This window comes from Vicugna pacos, chromosome 12 (genome assembly GCF_048564905.1).
Source record: "Vicugna pacos chromosome 12, VicPac4, whole genome shotgun sequence".
NCBI lineage: Eukaryota > Metazoa > Chordata > Mammalia > Artiodactyla > Camelidae > Vicugna > Vicugna pacos.
Window position 1 is genome coordinate 7,671,626 of NC_132998.1, and position 24,886 is coordinate 7,696,511.

The 24,886-nt window shown below is 44.5% G+C and overlaps 2 protein-coding genes across 11 annotated transcripts in view; one reads left to right on the forward strand and one right to left on the reverse strand.

The window, feature by feature from the left end:
* Window positions 1-21,706, forward strand: part of LOC102526521 (RNA-binding motif, single-stranded-interacting protein 2) — a 65,380-nt gene extending 43,674 nt beyond the window's left edge. For 3 of the 4 annotated variants that reach the window (XM_072972648.1, XM_072972647.1, XM_015251421.3), the window contains 12 exons: window positions 4,025-4,083; window positions 4,886-4,977; window positions 6,417-6,574; window positions 10,025-10,104; window positions 10,234-10,343; window positions 10,672-10,718; window positions 10,894-10,987; window positions 14,539-14,616; window positions 14,955-15,065; window positions 15,682-15,762; window positions 16,157-16,242; window positions 16,351-21,706. In XM_072972648.1, the coding sequence (XP_072828749.1) occupies window positions 4,025-4,083; window positions 4,886-4,977; window positions 6,417-6,574; window positions 10,025-10,104; window positions 10,234-10,343; window positions 10,672-10,718; window positions 10,894-10,987; window positions 14,539-14,616; window positions 14,955-15,065; window positions 15,682-15,762; window positions 16,157-16,237 (991 nt within the window). In that variant the 3' untranslated portion in view covers window positions 16,238-16,242; window positions 16,351-21,706. The remainder of the gene's footprint in view (window positions 1-4,024; window positions 4,084-4,885; window positions 4,978-6,416; window positions 6,575-10,024; window positions 10,105-10,233; window positions 10,344-10,671; window positions 10,719-10,893; window positions 10,988-14,538; window positions 14,617-14,954; window positions 15,066-15,681; window positions 15,763-16,156; window positions 16,243-16,350) is intronic. The other variant, XM_015251420.3, reaches the window with a different exon arrangement.
* A 331-nt stretch (window positions 21,707-22,037) lies between these two features.
* LOC140685333 (bromodomain adjacent to zinc finger domain protein 2A) overlaps window positions 22,038-24,886 on the reverse strand; it is a 32,955-nt gene continuing 30,106 nt past the window's right edge. For all 7 annotated transcript variants that reach the window (XM_072972601.1, XM_072972605.1, XM_072972600.1 and 4 more), the window contains one exon: window positions 22,038-24,816. In XM_072972601.1, the coding sequence (XP_072828702.1) occupies window positions 24,651-24,816 (166 nt within the window). In that variant the 3' untranslated portion in view covers window positions 22,038-24,650. The remainder of the gene's footprint in view (window positions 24,817-24,886) is intronic.

Consider the following 24,886-nt stretch of genomic DNA (forward strand, 5'->3'; position numbering starts at 1 on the left):
ATTATTTTGCTTCTAGACCATAGTCGCAAGGTTTCTCAGCAGCCACTGTTAAGGAAATGCTACTTACTACCAATGTATAAAATGTTTATGTTTTTCTCTGAGGAAAGCTGGTTAGGGCTTTGTTTCCAGCAGGTACCGAAGAACTGATGGTCTTAGTGGAAAGATTCCTGTCCTTACACCTTGAATAGAAATGCTCACTATCTCTGAAGATACTCACTGGAAGACAGAGCTGGCAGTGAGGATAGAAGAAAGTTGGACTAGCCAACTGAATTACACACCTAGGAGAATTTCTGCTGCTGGAGTTATTCCTAGTGACCCAGAGAAGCCCTCAGATTAGTGGATGAAGAAGAAGATGGGCAGAGAGGTTGTTACTCTGCACCTACCCGCTAAAGGCCTCTGGGGTTCCTCAGCATAGATTTGAGTCATTAGATGGAGATAACACCATGGAATTAACCCAATTAGGAAAGCTGGAAAAATTACAGGAGTGCAGAGATGCCAGCTCAATTCCATTTGGCAGAAAAATATGTGTTTCAGATCATTTATATGGGGGACTGATTAGAGGCAGAAGTCTAGGGTGGGATGGGGACATTAATGGGGAAGGAGAAATTGAGTTTGGAAAGAGAAATAGGAACCTTAGTCTGTGTAAATTTATCATCTTTTAAAACTTTGTTGAAGTATAACAATTTGTGAAAAGTGCACAAATCGTGTTTACAGAAGAGAAAATTTTCACAAGGTGAACACATCCTTATAACAGTCCCTTGCAACCAGATCAAGAAATAGAACATTATCCACTTTTCAGAAGCCCACCTCCGAGTTACAATCTCTCCCCCTTCCCCTAATGGTATCTGCTCTTTGGCTTCTAAACAGTTGATTGATGTGTCTTATTTGAACTTCATATAAATCATAGTGATGTAGCACGTATCCTTTTATGTCTGGTTTCTGTTGCTCAGTGTTGTTTGTGAGATTCATCTACATTGTTGCACGGAGCAAAATTTTCTTCATTCTTACCGCTTTATAAAATTCCATCCTAGGAACTACCAGTTTATTTACCCATTCTCCTGTTGCTGGGCACTTGGGTTGTTGCCAGTATGTGACTACTATGGGTATCAGTAGTGCTGCCATGAGCTTTTTGGTGTATGTGTGTACGCATTTATGTTGGTTATGTACCTAGGAGGAAAATGACTAAGTCAGAGGATATACACTTGCTCAGGTTTTGTAGATACTACTAAAGAATTTTCTGCAGTGGTCAAACTAACTCAAACTCCCACAACAGTGTATGTACGTTATAGCTGTCCCAAAGGCAGAACATCCCCCTACCCGGAATGTAGTTGTGTGAGGCATCAGAGGTATTCTGTACACCCCTAACTCTTCTGAAGTAGTGGTTTTTGGATTTTTGCTAGCATCAGGCTGCACAAAATCAATCTCTGTAAGGCTAGATATGTGTATAAAACTAGATGGATCCTTTCCCTCAGCTTACCTTGCTAGAAAAGTATTTAAATGGAACTTAGGAGACTTAGTCTAGGACTAGTAATTTTTTGAAGGAATGAGAATTGGCAAAAATGTTAGTTGATGAGGGAAAAGAGTATCATATCAGTCTAGTTCCTTGATTTCTTCACCTCGTGTTTCTTGTACTAAATATAATGTGCTACTAAAATCAGTCTTCTTCACAAGACAGAGGAAAAACCCAGTTCTGCTTCACTATACCTTTAGACTTTCATTTTGTCCTTCCCAGTAGTTGCCTTACCTTTTGCTGTGTCTAACGGGATGAGAACAGTCAGGGTCGGCACATAGGATGGAAGTAAGGAGCCCAGTAGGGGACTGTGGAGAGGTAGGAACGAGGCAGGGAAAGAATGGGTGCAAGGAGGGGTTGTGAGGAAAGGGAAGCTGAGAAGAGCAGGAGGTGGAACCCTCATGGCTGCTATGAGGGAGGAGGCAAACCTTTCTACGAAGGGTGTTTCCGTGCGTAGAGGGACTTCTTGCCTTTGTCCCAGTTGTCTCTTTAGGTTGTAAGGGAAGTGAGCTTTGCTGGATCCTAAGCCCTGGTGGGTGGGAAGGAGAGGCGTGGAGGCTGGGCCTGGAACTCCTGGTTCTCTTGGAGGGGCTCCTTCCGAGAAGGAAGCAGCGCGACCCAGCTGTTGCCAGCTGCAGTGGAAATTCTGAGCGCAAAGTCTCAGGCTGCTCAGACCACAGCAAGCTCCACCCTGGGGCCTTGATAGGGATAGCAGCATGTGTGTCCTCTGGCTTACAGCCTCTTGCATCCCTTCCCTTGCCTAAATTTGGGAAAGAATCCAAGGATGTAGCCCTGAAGGGTTAGGATCGCCACATCCATTCCAGCCTCCAGGGCATTGCTTGGCTTGCTCTGTGTGATCCACTGGGTCACAGAGCCCCACTAAAATAGTCAGTGAGGGGCCACCACGGAGCGAAACAAATACATCAATCATATATTCTTCAGATCCCTAAATGAGATGAGAGGTAGAAGAAAAAGTTTATTTGAGGTCTTGGTCTCAAATTCAGTCCCTGCCAACTGCTTTCAGTTAAATCTTATACTTCTGACTTTGTTAGTGATCTCTGTTCTGTGTCTTTAATATCTTCCCTCTCCTGGAGTGGAATGTAGAGACTGCATCCTGGTGGCACACTTCAGATATAATCCCTGACCTGTGATACTCCCCTGCTCAGGTTTGGGGAACTCCTCGTGACTCTGCTGCCAAAGTATCATTTTCAAAAAGTTGAAAAACATAATTCTTGGACAAATATAGGCAAACACATGCCAAATGTTTATTTTACTCATTCATGAGAAAACTAGCAGGATGGTAAAATGGGTTCGAAGTGTTTGAGGGACTGAGTATTTATGGTACTGAAGAAAGCTTACTGAACTTACTGAAGAAAGATTACTAGGTTACAGACAAAACTGGTTCATACCCTATAGGACAATAAAGCAGTAACCTTTGAGATGATCTTTTCTACCGGGCAGAAATTATTTGCATTTATACCGGATAAAAATCTACAAGTTAATACGTGTTTTCACAAAATCTGGGCTCTCATCAGTAGTAAATAGTAAGTCAAACAAAGAAACATCCCCCTAGATAATAAAATATACCTTGAATGGGCCTTTTAGACAGTGCTCCAGAATTACATTGAAAGGCTGTGCGGTCCTCATTTTGCCTTATCGTCAAGTTTTGGATAATTTTCTTAACACAGATGTTGCATTTGGTCTTATGCCCATTCCCCTCCCTAACACATATCTTGACAATAAGGAATAGAAGTCTTAGAATGCAGTGAAGCAGGAAAGAGCCATTTGCATTAGGTTAAAGTTGAAATCCCTTGAATATAATAATAATAGCAGTTAAGAATTTTCAGGTGTTTAACCACGTGGTAGACATTAGTGCTTTATATTCATGAACTCATTTCATATTCCTAACAATCCTATCTCAGTTTTACAGATAGTAAGACTGAGGTAAAGGATGAATAACTTGTCAAAGATCACACTTAAAGTGGCAGAACCAGGAGTTGAACAAAAGCAGTTTGACTCAAGTTGACCTTCAATCAGGGGGCTAGTAGAGGGGTGAGGAATGGGGTGTCAGAGAAGAGAAACAGTTTTTCATAGGAGGAGTGGTGTTTGTCCAAAGGAAGATAAGTAATATCAAGGATTATTTTTAGTCCTCAAGGAATTCTAGCCAGAGCTCTGCCCTTACACACGCTGCTGTGTGGATGTGGCCAAGCTTCCTTCCTCAAAAGACAGTAGTTTCTTTCTAACTTGTATCTGAGTCTTATTTGGGGAAGAAGAGAGAAAGATGTTGATATTATAGGGACTACAGTTACCTTATTTCTTGTAGCTACCTTGAGGGAATGGGTTTATGTAATAAGTATGACATTTTAAATTTACTTCTTTGTTCTAAGGTTTGAGTAGGTACAGTTGTCCTAGTGGCAGTGAAGAAAGGACATGGATTCATCTAGATGTCTCAGTCTCTGTCCTGTTCTAAACCCCTGCTCCCAGATCATCATTTCGCATTTTCCTCTCCCTTAGATACGGCAAGATTGTCTCCACGAAGGCCATCCTGGACAAGACCACAAACAAATGCAAAGGTGAGAGAACAGCTGTGAGCGAGGCCACCCCTTGCCTCTGCCCTTTCCTGCTGAAAGGCCCTGGTATTCAGTGCCAGAGAGGGGTTTCTGAGGTTTTCAAGCCCAAAAGGCTCGTAGATGCTGACTCGGCTCCAGCCGAAAGCGCTGTTCTGGGGGCCCAAGGCTGGCAGCCTGCGCAGGGTGCCGCTGAGTCCCTTGGGCTTACTTTGGATGTCAAGCTTCCCCAGATTGGATGGTGGATATAAGTATAGATTATTCCTACTTAGCAAAGCACTGTAAATGCCTTTTGGTGGTGGAGAAGGAGTGAAATAGTTTTGTTGGTGTTTGAGCAATTCTGGATAGGAATGGAGGAGTGCAAGGGAGGGGAGAGGGCTGTGCGTTGGGGTAGGAAGGGGCCCCTTCCAGCAGGTGGCTGGTTGTCTGCAGTGGAGAGGCTGTGTTTCCTACATGCCTAGTGTGTCGAGCACGGCTGGAATAGAGGAAGAGGTTCTTTGGGGAGTAGAGTGGGGCTGTGAATTTTTAGAAGGGCCTAGTTCTTAAAACCTCACATTTCTTAACGGGGAGGGAGGAAGGCAAGGACACCATAAAGACCTCATTGCCTTTGGCTTTCTTAGCTATAAAGTGGACCAAATATCACAGGTTTTGAGGAACACATGGATAACCACCTGAAACCTCTCAATTTCTCTTCTTCACTACCACGTCTGTTACGTGGACCATAACTCTTCCTCTGTTTCCTGAAAAGCCTGGGCCTCCTGCCTCCCTTACACCCTCACCTCCCCATGATGCTGTTTCCCTGTTCCAGGCTACGGCTTCGTGGACTTTGACAGTCCTTCAGCAGCACAGAAAGCTGTAACAGCACTGAAAGCCAGTGGTGTGCAGGCACAGATGGCAAAGGTAAGGATACTACCCGCTGTCTGTCCCTCTGAGGGCTTGTGATTAGCACCAAAGGCTTCCAGAGGGCTTAAGAGCCATGCAGTTGACGGCCAAGGGCTTATTTACACTGCTTTTGACTATGTTTGGCCGGAGAGTCGGGGCCAGGGTCCCCTTGAGCACCTCTTGGCTTGGTACTCAAACTCTGTGGCAGGTAGCTTTGTCTGTCAACTCTGTTCCTCCCGTCAAGTATTATAAGCAGGCAAGAGGGTCAGGAGGCTCCTTCCCTTCCTCTGGCTGTTTCCCCATCTCCACCCTGGCCCCACTTCCCCACCCGATAGCTTGCGGCATTTTTGCAACATTCTCTGAAGAAGCCAGTTGTGCAACTCAGAAGTTCAGATCAGTGCTGTCCACCTCTCAACACTATTCCCTGTGTGTGTGTGTGTGGAGGAGGGTGGGACTTGGGAGGGGTCTGGGAGAGGACAGCCACAGCAAGGAAAGAAACTGTTCCTCCTTTCTCAGATCTGTCTGGAGCTTTTCTTTTCATTTGGACTACTGGAAGGCTCGTGGCTTTTCTCTCCCTTCTTAGGTGGGAGTGCCCCCTTGCCTTTCTAAAGTCATTGTGAATACTCTGGGTAGATTCTGAAGAGACAGGCCTGACAGCATCCTATTCCGGAACGGTTGAAGAAACAGGAAGCCCTGAAGGGAAAGGCAGAAGAGGGATTAAGGTTGCTGGTGACCCACTGTCTATGGCAAAGTGACTGCTTAAATTTTAATTGTACAGCTCTGACAAGCTATTGCCATTTTGCACATGCTGCCCCCTGGAAGGGCTCTCCCACTTCTTTCTGGAGAAGAGCCCCCTGCCAGTAGAGTGCCTGCAGAGTTCCTCTGAGACTAGAACTTGCAGGGCTCCGTGGCGGCCCAGGGAGCTGCGCGCCTGGCCCTTAGTGCCGCCCCAGCACTTGGCTTCCCTTTACCCTCTCCGCTCTTCCTGCTTTCCCTCCGTCGGGGAGTGCGCAGGGGCAGCGCGCAGGCCTTCCTCCTCTGAGGAGTCCGCTGTGACCGGAAGAGGGGGGAGGGGGGACTACTCAGAACAATCTGCCGGCTGGGAAGCAAAGGCAGTCCCAGAGAGTCCGGCCTCTGGGACAGGCTGCTGGGCTGCTGGGCTGCTGGGCTGCTGGACGGTAGAGGGGAGTGCTGTTCTGCCTGGTTCTTAAAGAGACAGCCAAAACTTCATCAGTGACCTGTATTACGGGCTTGCTCAGTGCTACAAATATTAAATCTGCCTCTTTTTTTTGCCTGCACTCAATATAAACTCCGTGGCAGTGGGACTAGGTGTTACAAATAGTTAAGAGTCTCTTTTTTCATATGGATCCCTTCCTACTCTCTTTTCTAAGCTGTCGGCTGAGGGTTGGAGAGGGATAGGAGATGTGAAATTCGCGTTTTCACCTTTATTTCCACAGCAACAAGAGCAGGACCCCACAAATTTATACATATCAAACCTCCCACTGTCAATGGATGAGCAAGAACTGGAGGGGATGCTGAAGCCCTTTGGCCAGGTTATCTCCACTCGAATCCTCCGAGACACCAGTGGGACCAGCAGAGGCGTTGGCTTTGCGAGGTGAGAGATGCCAAGAATAGGAAATGTTGAGGTAAATAAAGAATGTCACTTAGCAGGTCACCAAAAGCCTGTGCCCACCCCCTACCCCACCCCGACCAAACTATTGGCCAAAAGTGCTTGACAGAAAATCAAAAGTTCATTTAATTATAGGTCACAATATTCACAGACCCATTTGCTCCCAAATCTTTATCTTTTTCCCACTACTTCCTGCTACTCTAGCCTTTGTTCCTTTGATCCAGACCCAACCAGAATAAAGCAATTCCGTGACTTCTTACAGTTTACTGAGTGGTTTCTCATCCTACGATCTCATTTAATCTTTATAACAACCTGGTGAAATTAATATTCTTCATTTTATAGATAAAGAAACCAAAGTCCCCGTATGAAGTGATTTGCCCAGGGTCTCTTGGAGAGGGTGGTAGAGCAGAGTCCTTATCGTTCTGGCTTCAAGATCAGTAGGATGGAGTAGAAGATTTGGTGCCTTTTTAAGATCTGTTGAGAGACTTAGATTTTAGAACCAACTCTGCCACTAACTGCCTGTGTGACCTTGGACCTTTGTGAGCCTTGGTTACTTACTCTGTGAAGTGGAGATTAACTTAGATGAGTGATTTTCTTAAGGTGTTCCTAGAGCTGCAGTTTTCCAGGATGCCGTCTTCTGAGCTTTGGTGTCACTGTCGTAGCCCACTTAGGGAGTGGTTCTGCTTTTATTTATTTTAAGATTTGCTTAAAAGGAGATTCTGTCACTTTTCTAAAAAGTTTAAAAACTACTAGACCAAGTGATCTGAAGTTCCCTTTTTGCTTTGTAATATATTGTCTGGTCCGAGAATACACCCTTACTCTGGAGTCTTTCAGACCTTGGGAGCCAGGGGTAGGTCCTCTTCCCTTGCCAACTCAATCTTGGTAGCACCACCTGCTGGCAACCCCAAGTATAACCAAAGGGAAAAGGTTTCTAGGCTTGTGTTCATCAAAACTTGTTTTGCTCCTGTACTCTCTTAAAGCAGATGTTCCAGCTAATGGTACCTTAGTTGTCCTAATAATTTTTTTTGGCCCTAGACCAAAAGAAATACTTCACAGTTCAATTTATTAAGTAATTAAATGGTCTAAACAACTCAAAAAGTGTTTATTACCCTAACAGTTTTGTAGCTATTTGAAAAATACATTGAAGAAGAAAGTATTTTTTATTTCATGATTAAATAGCTCTACTTACTAGTGCGATGTGCGCCTGTTGGACACTGCACAGCTTCTCAAACATTTAGAATCAGACGGGACACTTACACCCTTTTCCTGTTGTACGTTGGTTTACATTGGTTTTCTTGTGGTACTTGCTTTTGTCATAGCAACTGTTGAAAAACCAGCTTTGCAAAAACACATTATCTGAAAGAGTGTAGGGTAATCTAATGTTGAAATGATGAACTATTTAGAGGTAGTAGTCCTTATAGTAGAGATCCAATAGCTTTTGCTGTGTTTTCCTCAGAAAGTTAAAATATCCCTTGCTGAGCCTCTCTGAGCTCCTTGCAGTGGCCCAGGGCACCTCAAAGTCCAGTTTGGGAACATGGCTTTGTAGGCTTGAAAAACTATGAAATCTTTTACATGTTTCTTTTCTAGTACTCATAACTCTTACATCATTCTTACAGCATCATCTTTTTTTCTTCTTGATCTTGTATTTCCATTTCATTTCTCTACAGAATTGTGTTAGAGTGTAAAATGTTTTTTATAGTTGAAAGCATTTCTATGGACCATTCTGTTATGCTTCTCTGCAACAAACATATGTATATAAATTAAATTTTATTCTGTGGCCCTGAGTCTGTATGCATTAATCCATAAGAAAATTATCTTTATAATTGGTTCACAGTTACCCCAAAGAACATAAATATGTTAAAATCTTGATACGAATTTATTTTATATTAGGTAAATTTTATTGGAAATGCTCCTTTTTGATTTTTATAATTAGGTCATATAGCCATCAGTGAATATTGTTTACTACTGTAACAAGATGGGGTTTAATATCGGTTCTGTTCTTCTGTTTTGCTTTCATGCTGAGAAACCTTGTTCACATAAATAAGTAAATGGAGATGGAAAGAATTTTGCTAAAATAGAAATTCTTTGAATCCCTTCTGAATTATATGCCAAGAACCAGGGTGATAAAGCATCAGAATTGACTTTTGTTGTGTGCCAGTTAACAACTTGTTGAGTCCTCTAGCTTTGTCGGAAGGGAAAATTGAAACATCTGACTTACAGAAAGATTTGTACCTCAGTCATTAGTGCCGTGTGTTGAGCTTTGGGACAAGTGTGAAGCAGATTGAGCAGAGAGGTTGTGAAAGGGAACTTTAACCCTGATCACGAGTGATCTGAGCTCTCCCTCGGGCAGATCAGTTATAAGAGAGAGTTTATGAGGAAGTTGAGGTTCCGAAAGTGATTTTCTTAAAACCTTTCCTTGCCTGCTCACCCTTTTGAAAGACTAAGGAGTAGGAGTAACCCAACTGAAGGCTACTTGCTCTAGGACATCTAACATGTTTTTCTTTAAAAGGTTCCATCTGAGGTTATGTTTTTTGGGTAACTGCCTTCGTAGGAATGCTTCATATTTTTAGTAGTTACTGGCATAGAAAATATACTGAGACTTACTTTAAATATGGAAAGAAGGGAAGATACTGTACCCTGCATTAGATAGACCCTCATGGTTTTTAGAACACTTTTATATACATGATCTCATTTGATCTGCATAGATAGTAGTAAGGTAGATGGATGTTTGGAGTGGAAATGAGTGAGTCCTAGGGGTTCTCGAGGATGTTCTGACTCACAATGCCTTTGGGTGGTTAGCTGACACTGGAATCCAGATTTTCTGATTACTTACTCAGTCCTCTTTCCCCAAAAAAGACACTTGAACTCAGTAGTTCCCAACATTTTTTTTTCCTATCACGATGGACCATAAACCCTGTCTTAATACTCTTTCCTCCTACAGACTCACGAAATCTTAATGATGTTGCCAGTAGCTAATTAGACCTTGATAATTATAACCAGAAGCAAAAAATAAAATATTGGCAAATTCTTAGCTTGTGCAGTTTTATCAGAGTGAATGAGCAATTTCTGTTAGGAATTCTGTAGTAAAAAAAACAATGGGAACGGCCACTATTTATTGTATTCTTATTTATGGACCCAGAAACAGTACTAAGCCCATCCCGCAGGATCTTCTTTGGAACAGGCGTGGCTTGAAGACCTCTGTTATTCCTTTCAGGACCCCTACAAGCGCCAGTTGGAAAAAAACCTTACAGGCTTCGTTAGAAGCTGGGGTTCCCTCTTCAAGATACCTTGAATCTGTGTGGAGGAAACTCTTTGTTTCTATAGTGACAACATTTGGAGCATTTGTGGGGCTGGGAACTTAGAGCTTTCTCTTTGAATGTAGGGAGAGTACAGATCCTGCAGAAGCTAGAGCCTAACCCCTCTTGTGCTCCTCAGGATGGAGTCCACAGAGAAGTGTGAAGCCATCATCACCCACTTTAATGGAAAATATATTAAGACACCCCCTGGAGTCCCAGGTGAGGCCTTTGGGAATCAGGCTGAGAGGGCCACAGGTTATTGCTTCCTGAGGAGCTTCCGGAGGATTTTTGCGTGAGTGAGTGAACTGAGGTGGGGCTCAGCTGCCTGTCCGCTTTCTCTCTTGGCAGCCCCATCTGATCCCTTGCTTTGCAAATTTGCTGATGGTGGTCCAAAGAAACGACAGAATCAAGGAAAATTTGTGCAAAATGGACGGGCCTGGCCAAGGAATGGAGACATGGTAAGAGGCCCTCTGGGAGGGAAAGGAATACTAAGGACATTGAAGTGGAGTGGAAGTTACCATGGCGTGATGTCTGTGAGCTTAGGTGGCAGCTTGAGAGCTGCAGTGTGTAACCGAGAGATGCTGGCTGCTTAGCGTGCTCTTCAGTGTGTGTCTTGAGTGGGATTTTGCAGCCTGAACAACCAGAAAAACTTGAACAGCTGTAGTGCGACTTGTCCAGACCTCACCTTAATCAGTTGAACCAAATACCTCCCCAGCCTTGATGTTCTGGGCTTGCTCCTGTTCTCACCTAAGGGCTCACAATATGCTGCTGTGCTCTTTCTTGTAGGGCGGTATGGCCTTGACCTATGACCCCACCACAGCTCTTCAGAATGGGTAAGGGTGTTTTATATAAAGAGGCCACCTGAAAATGACAACAGCCTGTGTCCAGGCACTCGGATGCTTCGTCTTAATTTTCAAACGGCAGTTAGTGGGAAGTGGCTGTGTCTGTCAGTGGGGCCTGGCCTTGTAGTTCCCTGTGACTCTTCACTGATGAGGTCCCTTCCTACAGGTTCTACCCTGCTCCTTACAACATCACCCCCAACAGGATGCTTGCTCAGTCTGCACTGCCCCCATATCTTGCATCTCCTGCGTCTTCATATCAGGTATGTTCATGCCCAGAAGAGGTTATGGGGGTTTTCCCTATCATTGCGTGTTAGGTGAAGGAGTATAGGGCTGGAAACGATTTTTTTCCCTTTATGCATATTATACACAAATAATTTTACATAAGCACGTAGCATGTCATCATATTACATATATGTAGAATATATGCAGAAGCAGCCTTTCACTCTGTCCCCTGCTTCCATAAATGCACCCATGTTAATTTCCACTAGTCTCCATATTTCTCATCATGGACATGTACACAGATGTATAGGGTTTTGGAAGTCATTGTTAGTGTCACAAAAATTCGACCATGTTAAATATGTTTTTTTTACGTTTCACTCTTCTCACTTAACAGTAGCTCAAATTAACAATTCTCAAAGTGTGGTCCCTGGACCAGCAGTATCAGCGCCACCTGGGAATTTTTAGAAACACAAATTCTCGGACCACACCCCAGACCTACTGAATTAGGAACTCTGGGGACAGGTCCCAGCAGTCTGAGTTTTAACAAGCCCTCCAGGTAGTTCTCATGCAGCTAATGTTCAGACCCTCTGTTCTAATTATTTCTTTTTTTAATAATCATGTTATATTTTGTGCTGCATATATACCAGAATTCTTTAGCTATACCCCGTGAAGGGCATTCATTTGGATTTCAGTCTTTTTTTCTGGTAAAATAATGCTGTAGTAAACATTCTTTTGCCTATATCCTTACATATGAGTGCTTTTGTTTCTGGGGGCTAGAATCTGAGAGGTGGGGTTACTAGGTTGAATCACACACAGACTTTCAGTTTTATAGATGTTGCCAGATTGCTTTCCACAAAGGCTGTTTCAATCCACATTTCCATTAGCAACGTCTGACAGTACCCAGGTCTCTCCAGCCAGAGGTGACATTGCTCTTTTAAAATTTTTCCTATTTTTTTTTTTTTTATTTTGGTGGGGGGAAGGTAACTAGATTTATTTATTTTTAGAGGAGGTACTGGGGCTTGAACCCAGGACCTCATGCATGCTAAGCAAGCGCTCTACCACTTGAGCTATACCCTCCCCCCCTTTCCTATCTTGATGGATGTAAAGTACATTGTTACTTTAATTTGCACTTCCCTGACTGTAGCTGAGTTTAAGCTTTTTTGTTGTTGTTATCAAATTTTGATTTGCTCTTCTCTGATTGCTTTTCATACTGTTGGCCCATTTTTCTGTTTGGTTATTTGTTCTTTTCCCATCAATGTATAAAAACTATCAATATTATAAGTATTAATCCTCTGAATGTTACCTTTGTAACAAGCATTTTTTCCCATATTTAACTTTTTTCCATTGACTGTGGTCCGGAGACTTCAGGTGTGCATGAGAATCACTTGAAAAGCATATTAAACCTATACTTTGTAGGGTACCACGCCAAGAATTTGATTCAGTAAATCTAGGGTGAAAAATCTGTATTTCTGACATTCCCAGATGCGATGCTGCTTCTGCTGCTGGTCCAGGGACCATACTTTGGGAATTACTAATTTTTGCCATGGAAAAGTTTAAAATTTGAATATAGTCAAATGTCTGCTTTTTCACTTACAGCTTTGGAATTTCTTGTCTTAATTTAAAAGGTCTTCCCAGTCCCTATATTGTACATATGGTCTCCAAGATTTATTTCAGTGTTATATCTTTAAATGTGTGATCACCAGGAATTTGTTTTTGTGTGTGACATAAGATAGGAGTCCTATTGCATCTCCATCAAAATGCTCACCAGTTGTCCTAGTACCAGATTATTAAGTGACCCATCATTTTCCCACTGAATTGAAATGCCACCTTTGTTATATAATACATACTAGAATTTATTTCTGTATCTTTTATTCTCCTCCAGTGATAATTGTATCTGTTCCTATTTCGGCATATTGGTTTGATTACAGGGGCTTTCATAATATGTTCTAGGATCTGGTAAGACAGAACCCGCTTATCCACTCTTTCTTTTTTATACTTTGCTATTTTTTGGCATTTATTCTTCTGTATAAAGTTTATGATTGTTTTATCTAACTTTTAAAAATCTGTGAGGGAGGATTTTAATTGGAATTACATTAAACCTGTTTATTAGTTTAAGAGAATTGGCTTTTTAAAAAATACTAAGTCTTTTCACCCAAAATACATTTCTTTTCATGTTTTCAAACTTTTATGTTCTTCAATAAGATTTTAGTTTTGCTTATGTAGGTCTTATGCTTTTTTTGTTAAATGTCTTCCTAAGTGTTCTGTGATTTTTATAAACATTTCTAGATGCTGATTGATACACTGAGAATTACGTAATTGCAATGGTTTTAATATTTCTCTGTTTGAGTTAATGTTAGCAGCTAATTTTTGGTAATAGCCTTTAATATATGTAAGTAGTTTATAGTCCCCTATTTTACTTTTGTGATTTTTAAAAAAATAAACGGCTGCTGAGAATTTTATAAAATGTCTTTTCAGCATCTCGTATTACACTATAGCTTTTCCTTCAATTTTGACTTATGTTTATAGAGTTTCTGATCTTGAGTCCTTACGTTTATGGAATAAACCCTACCTGTTTATCGAGATGCATTTCTAGCTTTTTGTTGCTTTTTTTTATTCATTTAAAAATTGAGATATAATTTATATACCATAAAATTTACCCTCTTAAAGTGGACAAGTCAGTAGTTTTTAGCATATTTATAGTTATGCAACTGTCGCCAACATCTACTTCCAGAACGTTTTCATCACTTCAGAAGGAAACTCTGCTCATTAGAAGTCATGCCCCATTCTCCCTTATCACCCGCATAGAAAGTACACTTTCTCTGTCTATAGGTTTACCTGTTCTGGACATTTCATATAAATGGAAGCACACAATATATGTCTTTTGTATCTGACTTCTTTCACTTAGCATATTTTTAAAGTTTATCCATGTTGTAGCGTGTATCAGTACTTCATTATTTTTTATGATGGAGTCATATTCCATTGTATGAGTATATCACATTTTATTCTCCATTTATCTGTTGATGGCCATTTGAGTTGTTCCCACCTTTTGGCTATTATGAACAATGCTACTATCAACATTTGTGCACAGTTTTTGTGAGGACATATGTTTCCATTTCTCTAGCGTATATACCTAGAGGTGGAATTGCTGGCTTCCATAGTGACCCTGTGTTTAACTTTCTGAGGAACTGCCACACTTTTCCAAAGCCTCTGCACCATTTTACGTTCCCACTCACAGTGTAGAATGTTTGTTATTCTACTCCTTTTTAGTTACAGCCATCCTAGTGGGTATGAAGTGGTATCTCATTGTGGTTTTGATTCGCATTTCCCTGTTGACTGATAATGTTGAGCCTCTTCTTGCTTATTGGCCGTTTGTGTATCTTCTTAGAGAAATTATTCAAATTCTCACCCACTTTTAAATTGAGTTATTTGAGGTATGAGAGTTGCTAATATTTTAAAACAGTTTATTCTTAATATTTCTGTTTTCTGAGGGGGCACTCCAACTTCTTTTGGGTTTGGTGAGCATTATCAGATCATTGGGTGAAACAGTAGTTTCTAGGCAATTAACATTTTTGTTTATTTTTGCTTGCATTAGAGAGTAACTCAGACATCTCCTCTACAAGTACCTAACCCGTCTTGGATGCATCACCAGTCATACCTCATGCAGCCTTCAGTGAGTGTTCAGAAGTGGGCAAAAGCCAAAGAGGCGGTTTGATGTAAAGAGAAACAGTGGGGTTTGATGACAGGAGATGCGGGTGTGAGTTCTGGCTCAGTCTCTTGTATAGCCCAGGTGTATGGCCTGAAATTCTGTGAGTTTGCTATTAGACAAGGATTCCTCCAGACGGATGGGCAGAGTGCCTGTTCCTGTTGCATAGCTGGGTTGTCGCTTGCCTGTTGTTTCCCAGGATATTTGAATGTCTGTTGTCAATGGTTCTGGTAGCCATGAACCACTGCTTCAGGCAGCCTTACAGGATGCTGCCACCCAACCTTGTCCTTTGCTGCTGCTTCTAGGGTTCAGTTCTGACACCGGGAATGGACCATCCAATTCCTCTCCAGCCTGCCTCCATGATGGGGCCTCTCACCCAGCAGCTGGGCCACCTCTCCCTCAGCAGCACGGGCGCGGTAAAGCGGGATGTTTCTGGTTATAAGCTCCCACCAAGCAAGAAATAGCTATGTAATACTCTTTGGTATAAATACTCTTGAATAAGGGTGGGACTCACTTCAGTGTCATTGAGGGCACACTCAGGACAGGAGAGAAACTGAAAAGGTAATAATCCATGAGCCAGGAGTGCAGCCATTCTGCTCTCCAGCTCGTTCCTTTTAACTGATTCTTCCTCATGAAACTACATGCATAATGTTTGTCTACATACTAGCTTGTCTAGGAGTTCATACACGTTTCTTACAAGTCCTTATCAAATAGCAACAAGAAGAGTGGGTGAAGCTTGTTAGGGCTCTTGTGGGTGGGGTGCATTCTGATGTGTACGGGGGGCTTGAAGCAGAGAAGGCAGTGCATTGAGAAAAAGCAGGAACTGGAAAGAAGACGAAAGGTAGTCTTACAGGTGGAAGTCTCTCTAAGCCAGTGTACTTTAGAATCACCTGAAGTGCTTTTAAAAAGCACTTCTAATTAAATTAGAATATCTGGGGATGGAACACAGGCATTTGTCGTTTTTAAAGCTCCCCAGGCGCTTTAAGTGTAGCCGAGAATCACCACTACGCCTGCTGATCTTTCTCATTCTAGTACATGCCAGCAGCCGCGGCGATGCAAGGAGCGTACATCTCCCAGTACACCCCTGTGCCTTCTTCCAGTGTTTCAGTTGAGGTAAGAGCTTTCTAGTCTCTTTGGATCGAGGATAGGAAAGCGAACAGGCAGACTTGCCCCTGATCAAGATCTTCCTTTCACAAGGTTGCTGATTCTGTGTTCACAAATAGCTGGTAGGTATGTGAAGAATGTAGGAAGGAAAGACTGTCTGTGTCTTTGAATGAGGCCCTTCCTCTCATTTGGCCAGGATGCTGGCTTGTATTGACTGGTGTGTCTAAATATTGGGGAAGTGATGCTGTGTGTGTGGATACACGTGCATCTGTGTGCACTCACAGGTGGGCGGGAGTGGGTGGGTCGGGGAGGGCACTCTAGTCCGGGCTTTAGCTAGGCTGCTTCAGGGGGAGGTGAGGAAAGGATGCACAGGGTGACTCTCTTCGCCCTGGCTGTGGTACAGGAGAGCGGCGGCCAGCAAAATCAGGTGACGGTGGAAGCCTCCTCAGACCACGGGGTCTATTCTTTCCAGTTCAACAAGTAACAGCGGTAAGAACCTCATGCCGAGGGCAGGGTGGGCGGAGCAGCCTGAAATCAGGAAGGCGCTCATGCTTGTTGCTCCCCCTCTCTACCCTCTCTGGCTCACGCCTCCTTTAGGATTTCCCTCCCTGTCTTTGTTGATTACAAGGGAATTCTTGGAGATGCAGATTCTCAGGACGGCAGAGGGCTACCCAGGATTGCAGCCCCGTGTGGGCCCTGCTGAAGACTAACGTTCGGCCGTCATTTGTCGCAGGCCTGGGCCTGGAGAAAGAAATCTCTGCACTTCTACCCTCTGCTCTTCCTCCTGTCCTGACGGAGACTGGGAGAAAGGTCACTTTTTGTGTGTGCAACAGTCAAGGAGATCAAAAACTTTTTCTCTTTTGTGAAGAAAGTTTTATGTTTTGTTTTAAACTGCAGTATTCTCTTTCCCTACTCCAAAGAGACATGGTGCCTGGAGCTTCTTCTCATCTTTATGAAAAACAATTTTGATGTGTTGGACTTACTTGGGAAGGCTTTTTAAAAAAAATTCTTTTCTTAAAAGGAAAAAGAAAGGTGTGGTGCTAGAACATTGATGAAGGAGTCTTACTGTGGGCCCTTCTTACCGAGTTTAGTTATGGACTATTTTGGGTGTGTGTGTAAGAAAATATGCAGACTTAAAGTTTTGTTTTATAAAGCTCTTAGATTACACATCCCATCTCTCCTTCACACACATTTTATGCCTTCTTTCTCTCATCTGAATTGTTTTTTTTCTCTTTTCCATGTAACAGAGCCTGCCTACTTTGCCTCTTTACAGTTTTTAATTTTGTTTGTTTAAATTTCCCTTTTGAATGAAATTTCATATGGGATTTGGGGGCAGGGGGCTAGGCAAGGAACAAGGTGGATCACTAAGCAGGCAGTGGAAGTGGCTTTTCCTCCCTCTGCCCTGCCACATCCTGAGAGGAAAGACTAGACTTTGCCTTCAGGAAGCAGAAGTGCGAGCTAGGCTCACTGTGGAGACAGTTCCACAGCCGTTGGAAGTCATCCTTGATCTAAATTTGGATAAAGACTAGGTTTTCCCTGGCAAGTTCCAGAGGGATGGACCTACTGACTTCTTACTAATTCTTCTCACTGCCGAGGCCAACACCTTCTGAGGGAGTGTGTTCTCTGGGAACAGCTTTTTTGGAATATCTGCTTTTCTGCTTCCTGGAGCATCTTCTTTTCTGCCCTGGGTCTCAGGGCCTCTCTCTTCCCTATTGCACATCCTGTGCTCAGAGCCCTCGCATTTGTGACCTTGCTGAATCCATGCAGGTTCCTTCTCCACCGTCGATGATCAGCTGCTTCACCTCAAGATCAGTGGTTCTCAAGGAGTCGGTTTTGTCCCCTAGAAGCCATTTAGCAGTCTCTGGAGACTTTTTTGATTGTCATGCCTGGGAGTGGGGACTGTGTGCTACTGGCATCTTGTGGCGAGAGACCACGGACGCTCCTGAGCACCCTCCAGGGCACATTACAGCCCCAGCTGCCCCAACAAAGAATGATCTGGCTTGAGATGTCAGCTGGTGCCAAGGCTGAGAAACTCTGATGTAGACGATATTGTCCCTGCCTCCTGTACCAGAGGACTTGGTAAGTTCCCACCCCAGCCCTGACACACAGTGCCTTTTGATGCTCATCCAGCTAGTTGAGAGGGACAGAACTGAGGCCCTTGAATTGTCCCCAGCCTTTGATCTTTGGCATCTCTGCATACAGCAAAGTTGTCCTTGAAAGGCTTATGCCACCGTGCACATGCCATAAGCACACAGGTGGGGACTGTTCTGTGTGTGTGCTGTGTAGCTGGGAAAGGACAAAGCTGGCCGGAACTGTCCAGAGCAACCTGCCCGGCCCTGGTGTCTTTGGGTCCCTTTTCCGGGGAACTAGGATATCAAAAATAATTTTCCTTCTTGTAGAAGGACAACAGGGAGCTAGAACAGAAAAGGGCAGCAAATCCCATATCACTATTACAAGGTCAGGAGTCCTTCAAAAAGGGCTATATTTTGCTCTTCAACTCCATCTCCTTCTGCAAGCCCTGCATCTGTGCACATGGAGACAGACAGGAGGATGCCTTTGTCCACCTTCTAGGAAGTAAGATCCTGCACCTGTCTCTTTCCAATCACTCCCTTCTGCACTGAAAGGAGAGTCCTGCTCACTTCAAGGTCGGTGCCTTTTCTCCGGTCAGTCAGAAAGCCCAGTGATGGCGAATGGAGAAACAGGTGTTCATTAAGCTGACTCTGGGGGAGGAATGAGATGGTACTGAGGGGCACGAAGCTGCAGTGTCAGTTGTTGTGCAGAGAGCTTGGGCCCAGCTTCCCCTCCCCTCCACCCACCCCAGGGGTGAGAGTGCCAGCGCTTCCGACCCCTAGAATATCCTTTTGTGTATCCCTGGAGGTAAGGGAGTGGGGGGAAGTGCATGGGATACAAAGTGCAACGGACAGAAGTGCCACTATTGGTTTTCTCATGGGTGCTTCCGGCCTCAGGAAGGGTTTATCTAATGGAAAACAGCCCTAGCCCAGTAATCCTCTGGACGGATTTGGCTGGGCACGTAGTTCTTGTTGCTGAGTCTCTAGCCCTTAGTCAAAGACAGCACACCATAGATTTCTTGTCAGTGGCCTCAAAGAAAAAGAGAAAAATCAAGAATCCTGTTCATTTAATTAACAGTAATTTGGGAGAGCCTGGTTTTGCTAGTTTAGTGAAATGAGGGCCTTTCACATGTATAAGCTGTTGATTTCACTGCCGCCCCTCCTCTGCCTCCCAGAACTCCTGGTTCTGTCTACTTTCTTTGTATTTAAATGTCTAAATGGCTGTGATTTTGCTTTGTTTTGTTTTAAAATTCTGTAGTTCCCTTTTGTGGGTTCTCCTGTGTGAATCCACTTAATAGATTCTGCTAGTGCTTCTGTTTTGGGCAGGTTGGGGCAGGGCGAGTGATGGAGAGCCTGACGTTGTTTCTGTAGTAGCTAACGGCACTGTGGGATTTTTTTTATGGTGCTCTTGGGTTACACTCATGATATTTTTCCCCTAACTGTTCATTTCTGACAGTTCATAGCATGGGTGAGTGGTTGGAGAAAGGGGAGAGGAGTGAGGGACAGTTTGGTGACAGTGGTGGCAGGGGAACTGTAGGGGGAGCTCTCAAGCTCACGGCCTAGGGCTGGGCTTTTAATTTTTTAATTTATATTTTTAAACACCTTTATTGTGGTATGGTTCCTGCACCATAAGCTATACATATTTCAAATGAACAGTTTGATGAATTTTGATTTACCAATGAAACCACTACCACGATCAAGATAGCTAACACTTCCATCACTCCCCAGGAGGTGCAATTTTCCAATTCCCGGTTCATCCCTTCCCACCGCCTTTAAGGGCTGGCCTCTTTGAACACTATACCTCGTGCTTTCTGAGTCCTGTCTTCACGGAGCCCAGGTCGTACTGTCTCCGCACTTCACATTTCACTCCCACTCGTTACAGATGCTCATGCGTTCTTAAAATATTTGAGTACTTTGTATTTTTCTGTTTCCAGTCAACTAGAACATACCAGAATCCCTTTCTCAGGTGAGATAAGCCTTTACCAGCTCAGAGCCTGCCCGTCCCATCTCATGCCGGTGGTGTTAACTGCTCCTGTCTCACTCTGAGATGATACTCAGCCCGAGGCTGATTAGTTTTTTGGAGGGTGTGGGTCAAGGTTAGGGAAGATGTGGGAATGAAGATGGGGAGAGGTTTTATTTTTAAAGAGTGTTTTTAACCAAAGAATTTGAAAAGCTGCCCAGACTAGGAAGCCTGGTGGCTCTGAGGTAATAAATAGCCCTTGTCAGTAGAGACGGGAGTGGTAGGGGGCATCGCTTGCGCTTGAGTAAGGACTCGACTTTGCTGCTCCACCAACCATGCCTGGGTCGGGCCACCTCAGCCCAGTTCCGTTCCTCTTCCTTTCCTAACTTACTGATCCGTGAGCTCATTCAGCCCCTGGGTGCCTGCAGTGCTCATTCTCTGCTGCTTCAGTGTCAAACCTTTGGGGCCCTACATGTGGGTTGTTACGTTGCTCCACAAAGACACTGAGAGGCCTTGCTGCAATGGAATGTTGCAGGAATCCCAACAGTAGAATCCATTCTTCTAGGAAAAAGAATCATTGCTGCTCTCTTGTGCACGTGCCCCACCTCCTGGGAGAGCAGCAGCATTGCACACGAGGCGCTCTCCTGACTTTCCTGGCCAAGGGCAATAAACTTGGGTGGGTGATCAGGTCTGAACTTGTCCCCAGGCGCTACTAGACCAGCTTCAGAGAAGGGTGGGCATTGTGGAAGCTCATCTGTAAGGGCTAGATCTGAAATCTTGTGCCTTATCAGACTGATTCTTCCTGATTCCCTCTTAAACCAACTACTCCATCTCTGTGCTACCTGCATTTTAGATCATGTTTACTCAGCTTTCACCCCTTCCTTTTGTAGGAGGGTCCTCCTTCAGCAGCCGAGACTGGCCAGTGAGCTCTGTCACCCTAGTCATCTTTGCTGAATTCTCTTCACCGGCCGCCTCCCTGGGGGTGGTCCCTGCGGCTGCAGTCTTGAGAAGGCTAGGTCCCCCTCCCGCTTACGGCGGCTCCTTCTCCCCGGCATATCCGCTTGTTTTGAATAAGCCGTCGTTCTCCAGGCGTATCCCAGAACTTCCTTGTCCTTGTTACATATCTACCTCAGTTTCCCAGTTCAGCAAGGGCACAAGCACCTGGTTTACGTCTTTCCTTCCTTCCCGGCATGAGGTCTAAGAAGCTGGGAACTAGAAAGGGGCTCATGATTAAATACAAAACTCTTGGTTATTTGTTTCTGAATGTCTTGAGATTTTTTTTTACCTCATAATCACTAGAATAGTGTGAACTCTTCAGTTAAGTCTTGCTGTGACAGGCCAGGAGGCAGGCTAGGTCATGACTGCTTAGAATACTAACGAATGCTTGGGAGCCACCCCAGGACAACCAGCACCAGGGCAGAGCTCAGAACCTGAGGACGAGAGCTGGCCGTGGCTGCCCTGCGGCTGAGCAGGCAAGCATGCGCCCAGCGGGAGTTCGGGGTTTGTACAGGGCTGGAAACAGAGATGTTCCTTCTCCACCTTATTCCAGTTAGTTTAGAGGGTTCACCAAAGCAGAATTTCCAGCCTGGAGGGTGATAAGCTTTCCCACCCTGAGTAAAGAAAGTTCTTGCCCCATTATTGGTGTCCACATCCTCCAACACATCTTTTTTTGGGTGGTTAGTGCTCTCTTGCATGCACTTACCACTTTAGACAGGAAATAAGCTTAATTTATACTCAAACACGTTTTGTACATTTCTCTTCATCCAGAGGTTTCTGTAGTAGCATACTCTGGCCATGTCTGTGCCAGTGCCACCCATTCTTCTTTTTCTGACCCTTGGTATTCTCATGTTCCTTCTCTACAATTTGGTAAAGCTTTATTTTGTCTTATTTCAACTTTTGTTTTGAAATAAAACACAAAATTCTACCTCCTGGTGTCTTATCCATTGGGGGAAGCTGGGAAGGTGGTGATGGGCACATACACTCACTATAATGGGAACACAGGGGGCAGGGGAGGAACCAGGCACACTTGGCTCCTTTGTTCTAGCACCTCGGTCAGGAGCACCTGCTCCATCCACAGAAGCAGGAATTCTGCCTTTGGTGCCTCTTGCACAGGAAGGGCCAAGCTGGGAGTTGTAGGGGCATAACAGCTCGCCTGCCTGCTGACTCCTACATCAGGTCAGGCATACTCACCCTGCGCCCCGTCTTCCCCTTTAGGTAAGTATGAGAACATAAGCTGAAGATAAATACACGGAGTCTTTTGAATCTATCAAATGTGGTTTTTATTCAACTGACAAGCACTTTCTACAGCTGCACTTGTGGAACATCACATGGCAAAAACAGGAGTTTTTTTCTCTAGACTTTTTTTTTTCCTTTTTTAACCTTATTAAAAATGAGATTGGTCCTAAAAATATAGAAAGAAATAAATTTAAATTCACAAAAAACTGTACATTATCAAAAAGTCACTAAAACACCACATTTGGTTATATAAAAAGTCAAGTCCCTTTTGTTGTAAAAGGAACATGGAAACTTGTTGGTGTTGATGGTGTGGTTTTTCCTGTTAACCAGACTGATGGGGAGGGGAAACAAAGGGGCAGGGGGTGGGTTTTATTTACTTTATTAACCTGCCTTCCCTACCAAATACTCTTATCTGTCAAGAAGAGAAAATCCACCTAGCTCAAGGGGCGGTGAAGATGAGGAAAGAAAAGTGAGAAATGGCCCCTTTGATCATGCCCTACCCCCACCCCCTTCAGCCCCTACATCTTCAAACAGGCTAGGACTCCACCCGACCTTAAGAGTGCCTGGTCCCTAGACAGAGATGGAGCTGGGAGAGGAACACAGAGCAGGAACAGTTGAGATTTCACTCCCCCATCCACCTAACCTCCAACAGTAAAATTAATCTAGTACATTTTACACCAGGGGAAAACTGCTGTGGGGAAAAAGAAGAGCCCCACCTATAACAGTTCCAAACGTTTGACTAACACAAAGTTTGTTACAGCGCAGTTATTTAGATAAAATATAAATATTTATGCATAATATAAAGTCAATTCAAATATTCTTCAATCCACCTCTTATTTAAAAGCAAAAAAAAAATCTCAAATAAAATTAAGTTTTGAGGTTTATCTGACAGAAAAGGCGACTTTAGAAATAGGCTATGGGGCAGAAGGGGCGTAAAGGAGTAGGAATGGGGCTGCCCCAGGACCTACACTGCCCCGTCTCCTGGCTATTCAGTGCTGCCAGAAGTACAAGGAATGTTCCACCTCACCTGGCAGCCCCTCTCCCACCAATGGAACATTTCTTGGATGCCTCAGCTCTCTGCTTGGGCCAGCCAGCCGCCACCTCCCCAGTGCAAGTACCCGTAATCTCTGATGGGAGGGGCTCTGCTGAGCAGGAAAGCAGGGGGCCAGGGGCCCATGGCTATAGCTGGGAGTTAGCAGCTTTCCTCTCACATGTTGGGGCTTAACTTGGGCGTAGTCACATGTAGGGCAGTGGTGGACCCAGAACCCATCCTCCCTACTCTCTTGTGCTCCGGGGTCTCTGCTGCTGGGGAAGGGGGTCCCAGGGCATGAAGTAGAAAAGGGAAGGAAAGCACAACTAAACCCACAGAAGCTCATGGGATTAGGAAAAGATCCAGTTCTACCCCTCTCCCTGCAAAAGCTTTAAGACTCAGAGCTACTGAAAGGAGAGGGAGTTCCTGCTGAAAGATTGCACAGTTTGAAGAGGCTGGAACAGAAATGACTGGGAGAGAGGGGGAGAGACACAGCCTTGTACCCAGAAAAACTGTTCCTGTGGTTTCCCAAAGACAAAGTGATGGTTTAAAACAAGGGGGAAAGTGGGAAAAAAACAGATACTTGGGGAAACTGAATGGATGCCACCAAACAAAACAGGGGCACAATCACAGCACCCTCTCACACACACATGCACACACCTCTCTCTCTCTCTCAGGCCAGTTGATTGCTACCTGGCCTCCATCTTGGGGATGTGCCCAAACTCAGCAGTAGTTGTCCCTGAGGAGTTCCCAAGAGGGAGGTTTGGGTAAGAGGTGGGGAAGGAAGCTGGAAGGCCCAAGGTCCTGGGTGCCTCCCTGCTCTCTCCCCAGTTGCTAAGTTTCAGAAAAGGCTAGAAACTCAGCATTTGAGGAGTATCCAACATTACAGAGGGCATAACTATTGGCAGGAAGATCAAGGACAGAGAAAAGACAGGGACCTCTGAACTTTTTTTTTCCTTTGAAGGGAAAAAAATTGGTGAGAGAAAAGGAGGGAGGAACCCGTACACAACAGTTTTACATTATTGGGAGAGAGAAAACCTGCAAGAGGGGAGAGGAAAGGAGAGAGAGAAAAGCAGGGGAGGGACTGAACATGGAAGCAGCATGTTCAGGGCCCGGTGTCCGGCTCGACACACTTGGGAGTTAAGTCCACTTTACTGGCCGTCACTGCGGGTCCACACACAGTACAGAGTGTTTCTCGGTTTCACACATTCACTAGAACTATTGCTATTGTTAAATAGCCCCAGAATGCTGGGGCACGTACAGGGAAGGTGAGGAAGCTGGGAGGAGGAAGTAGGGACTTCTTTCCTCCTCCTTTTTTAATTAGGAAACAAAACAAAGGAAAAATTATTTTTTCTTTCTTTTTTTGGCTTTCAGTCCAAAAGGACCTCATCTCTGGCCCTCTTATTTGAGGAACAAGAGGAGGAAAGGGAGAAGGGGGTGTAGGGATAAGATGTGGGGCGCTGCCAAGGATAGGGTCAAAAATCAGGGCTATGTCTCTGACTTGAGTATGGACCCAGGGCAGCATCAGCAGGTGAGAATGGCAGGGTTGGTTGGTTTGGAGGGCAGGGGGTGATGCCGCAAGGTGAATCTCCCCACCCTTGCCTCACAGATTGGCCTGTTTTCCCTGATAAAACTCCTCCCAGCGGCTCTCGAAGAAGCGGCGCATGATGTGCCCTGCCTTGCCCACTTCAGAGTCATCCTCGTTGAAGGTCTGGCAGTTGTCAAAGACCAGGAGTGCATCAGCCGCGAACTCCTCTGAGCTGGTGTACCTGGGCAGGGGTGGAGGCAGGGCTGTGAGGTGGATGGGAGGCACGGCAGTAACAGAGGAGCTGGAGAGGC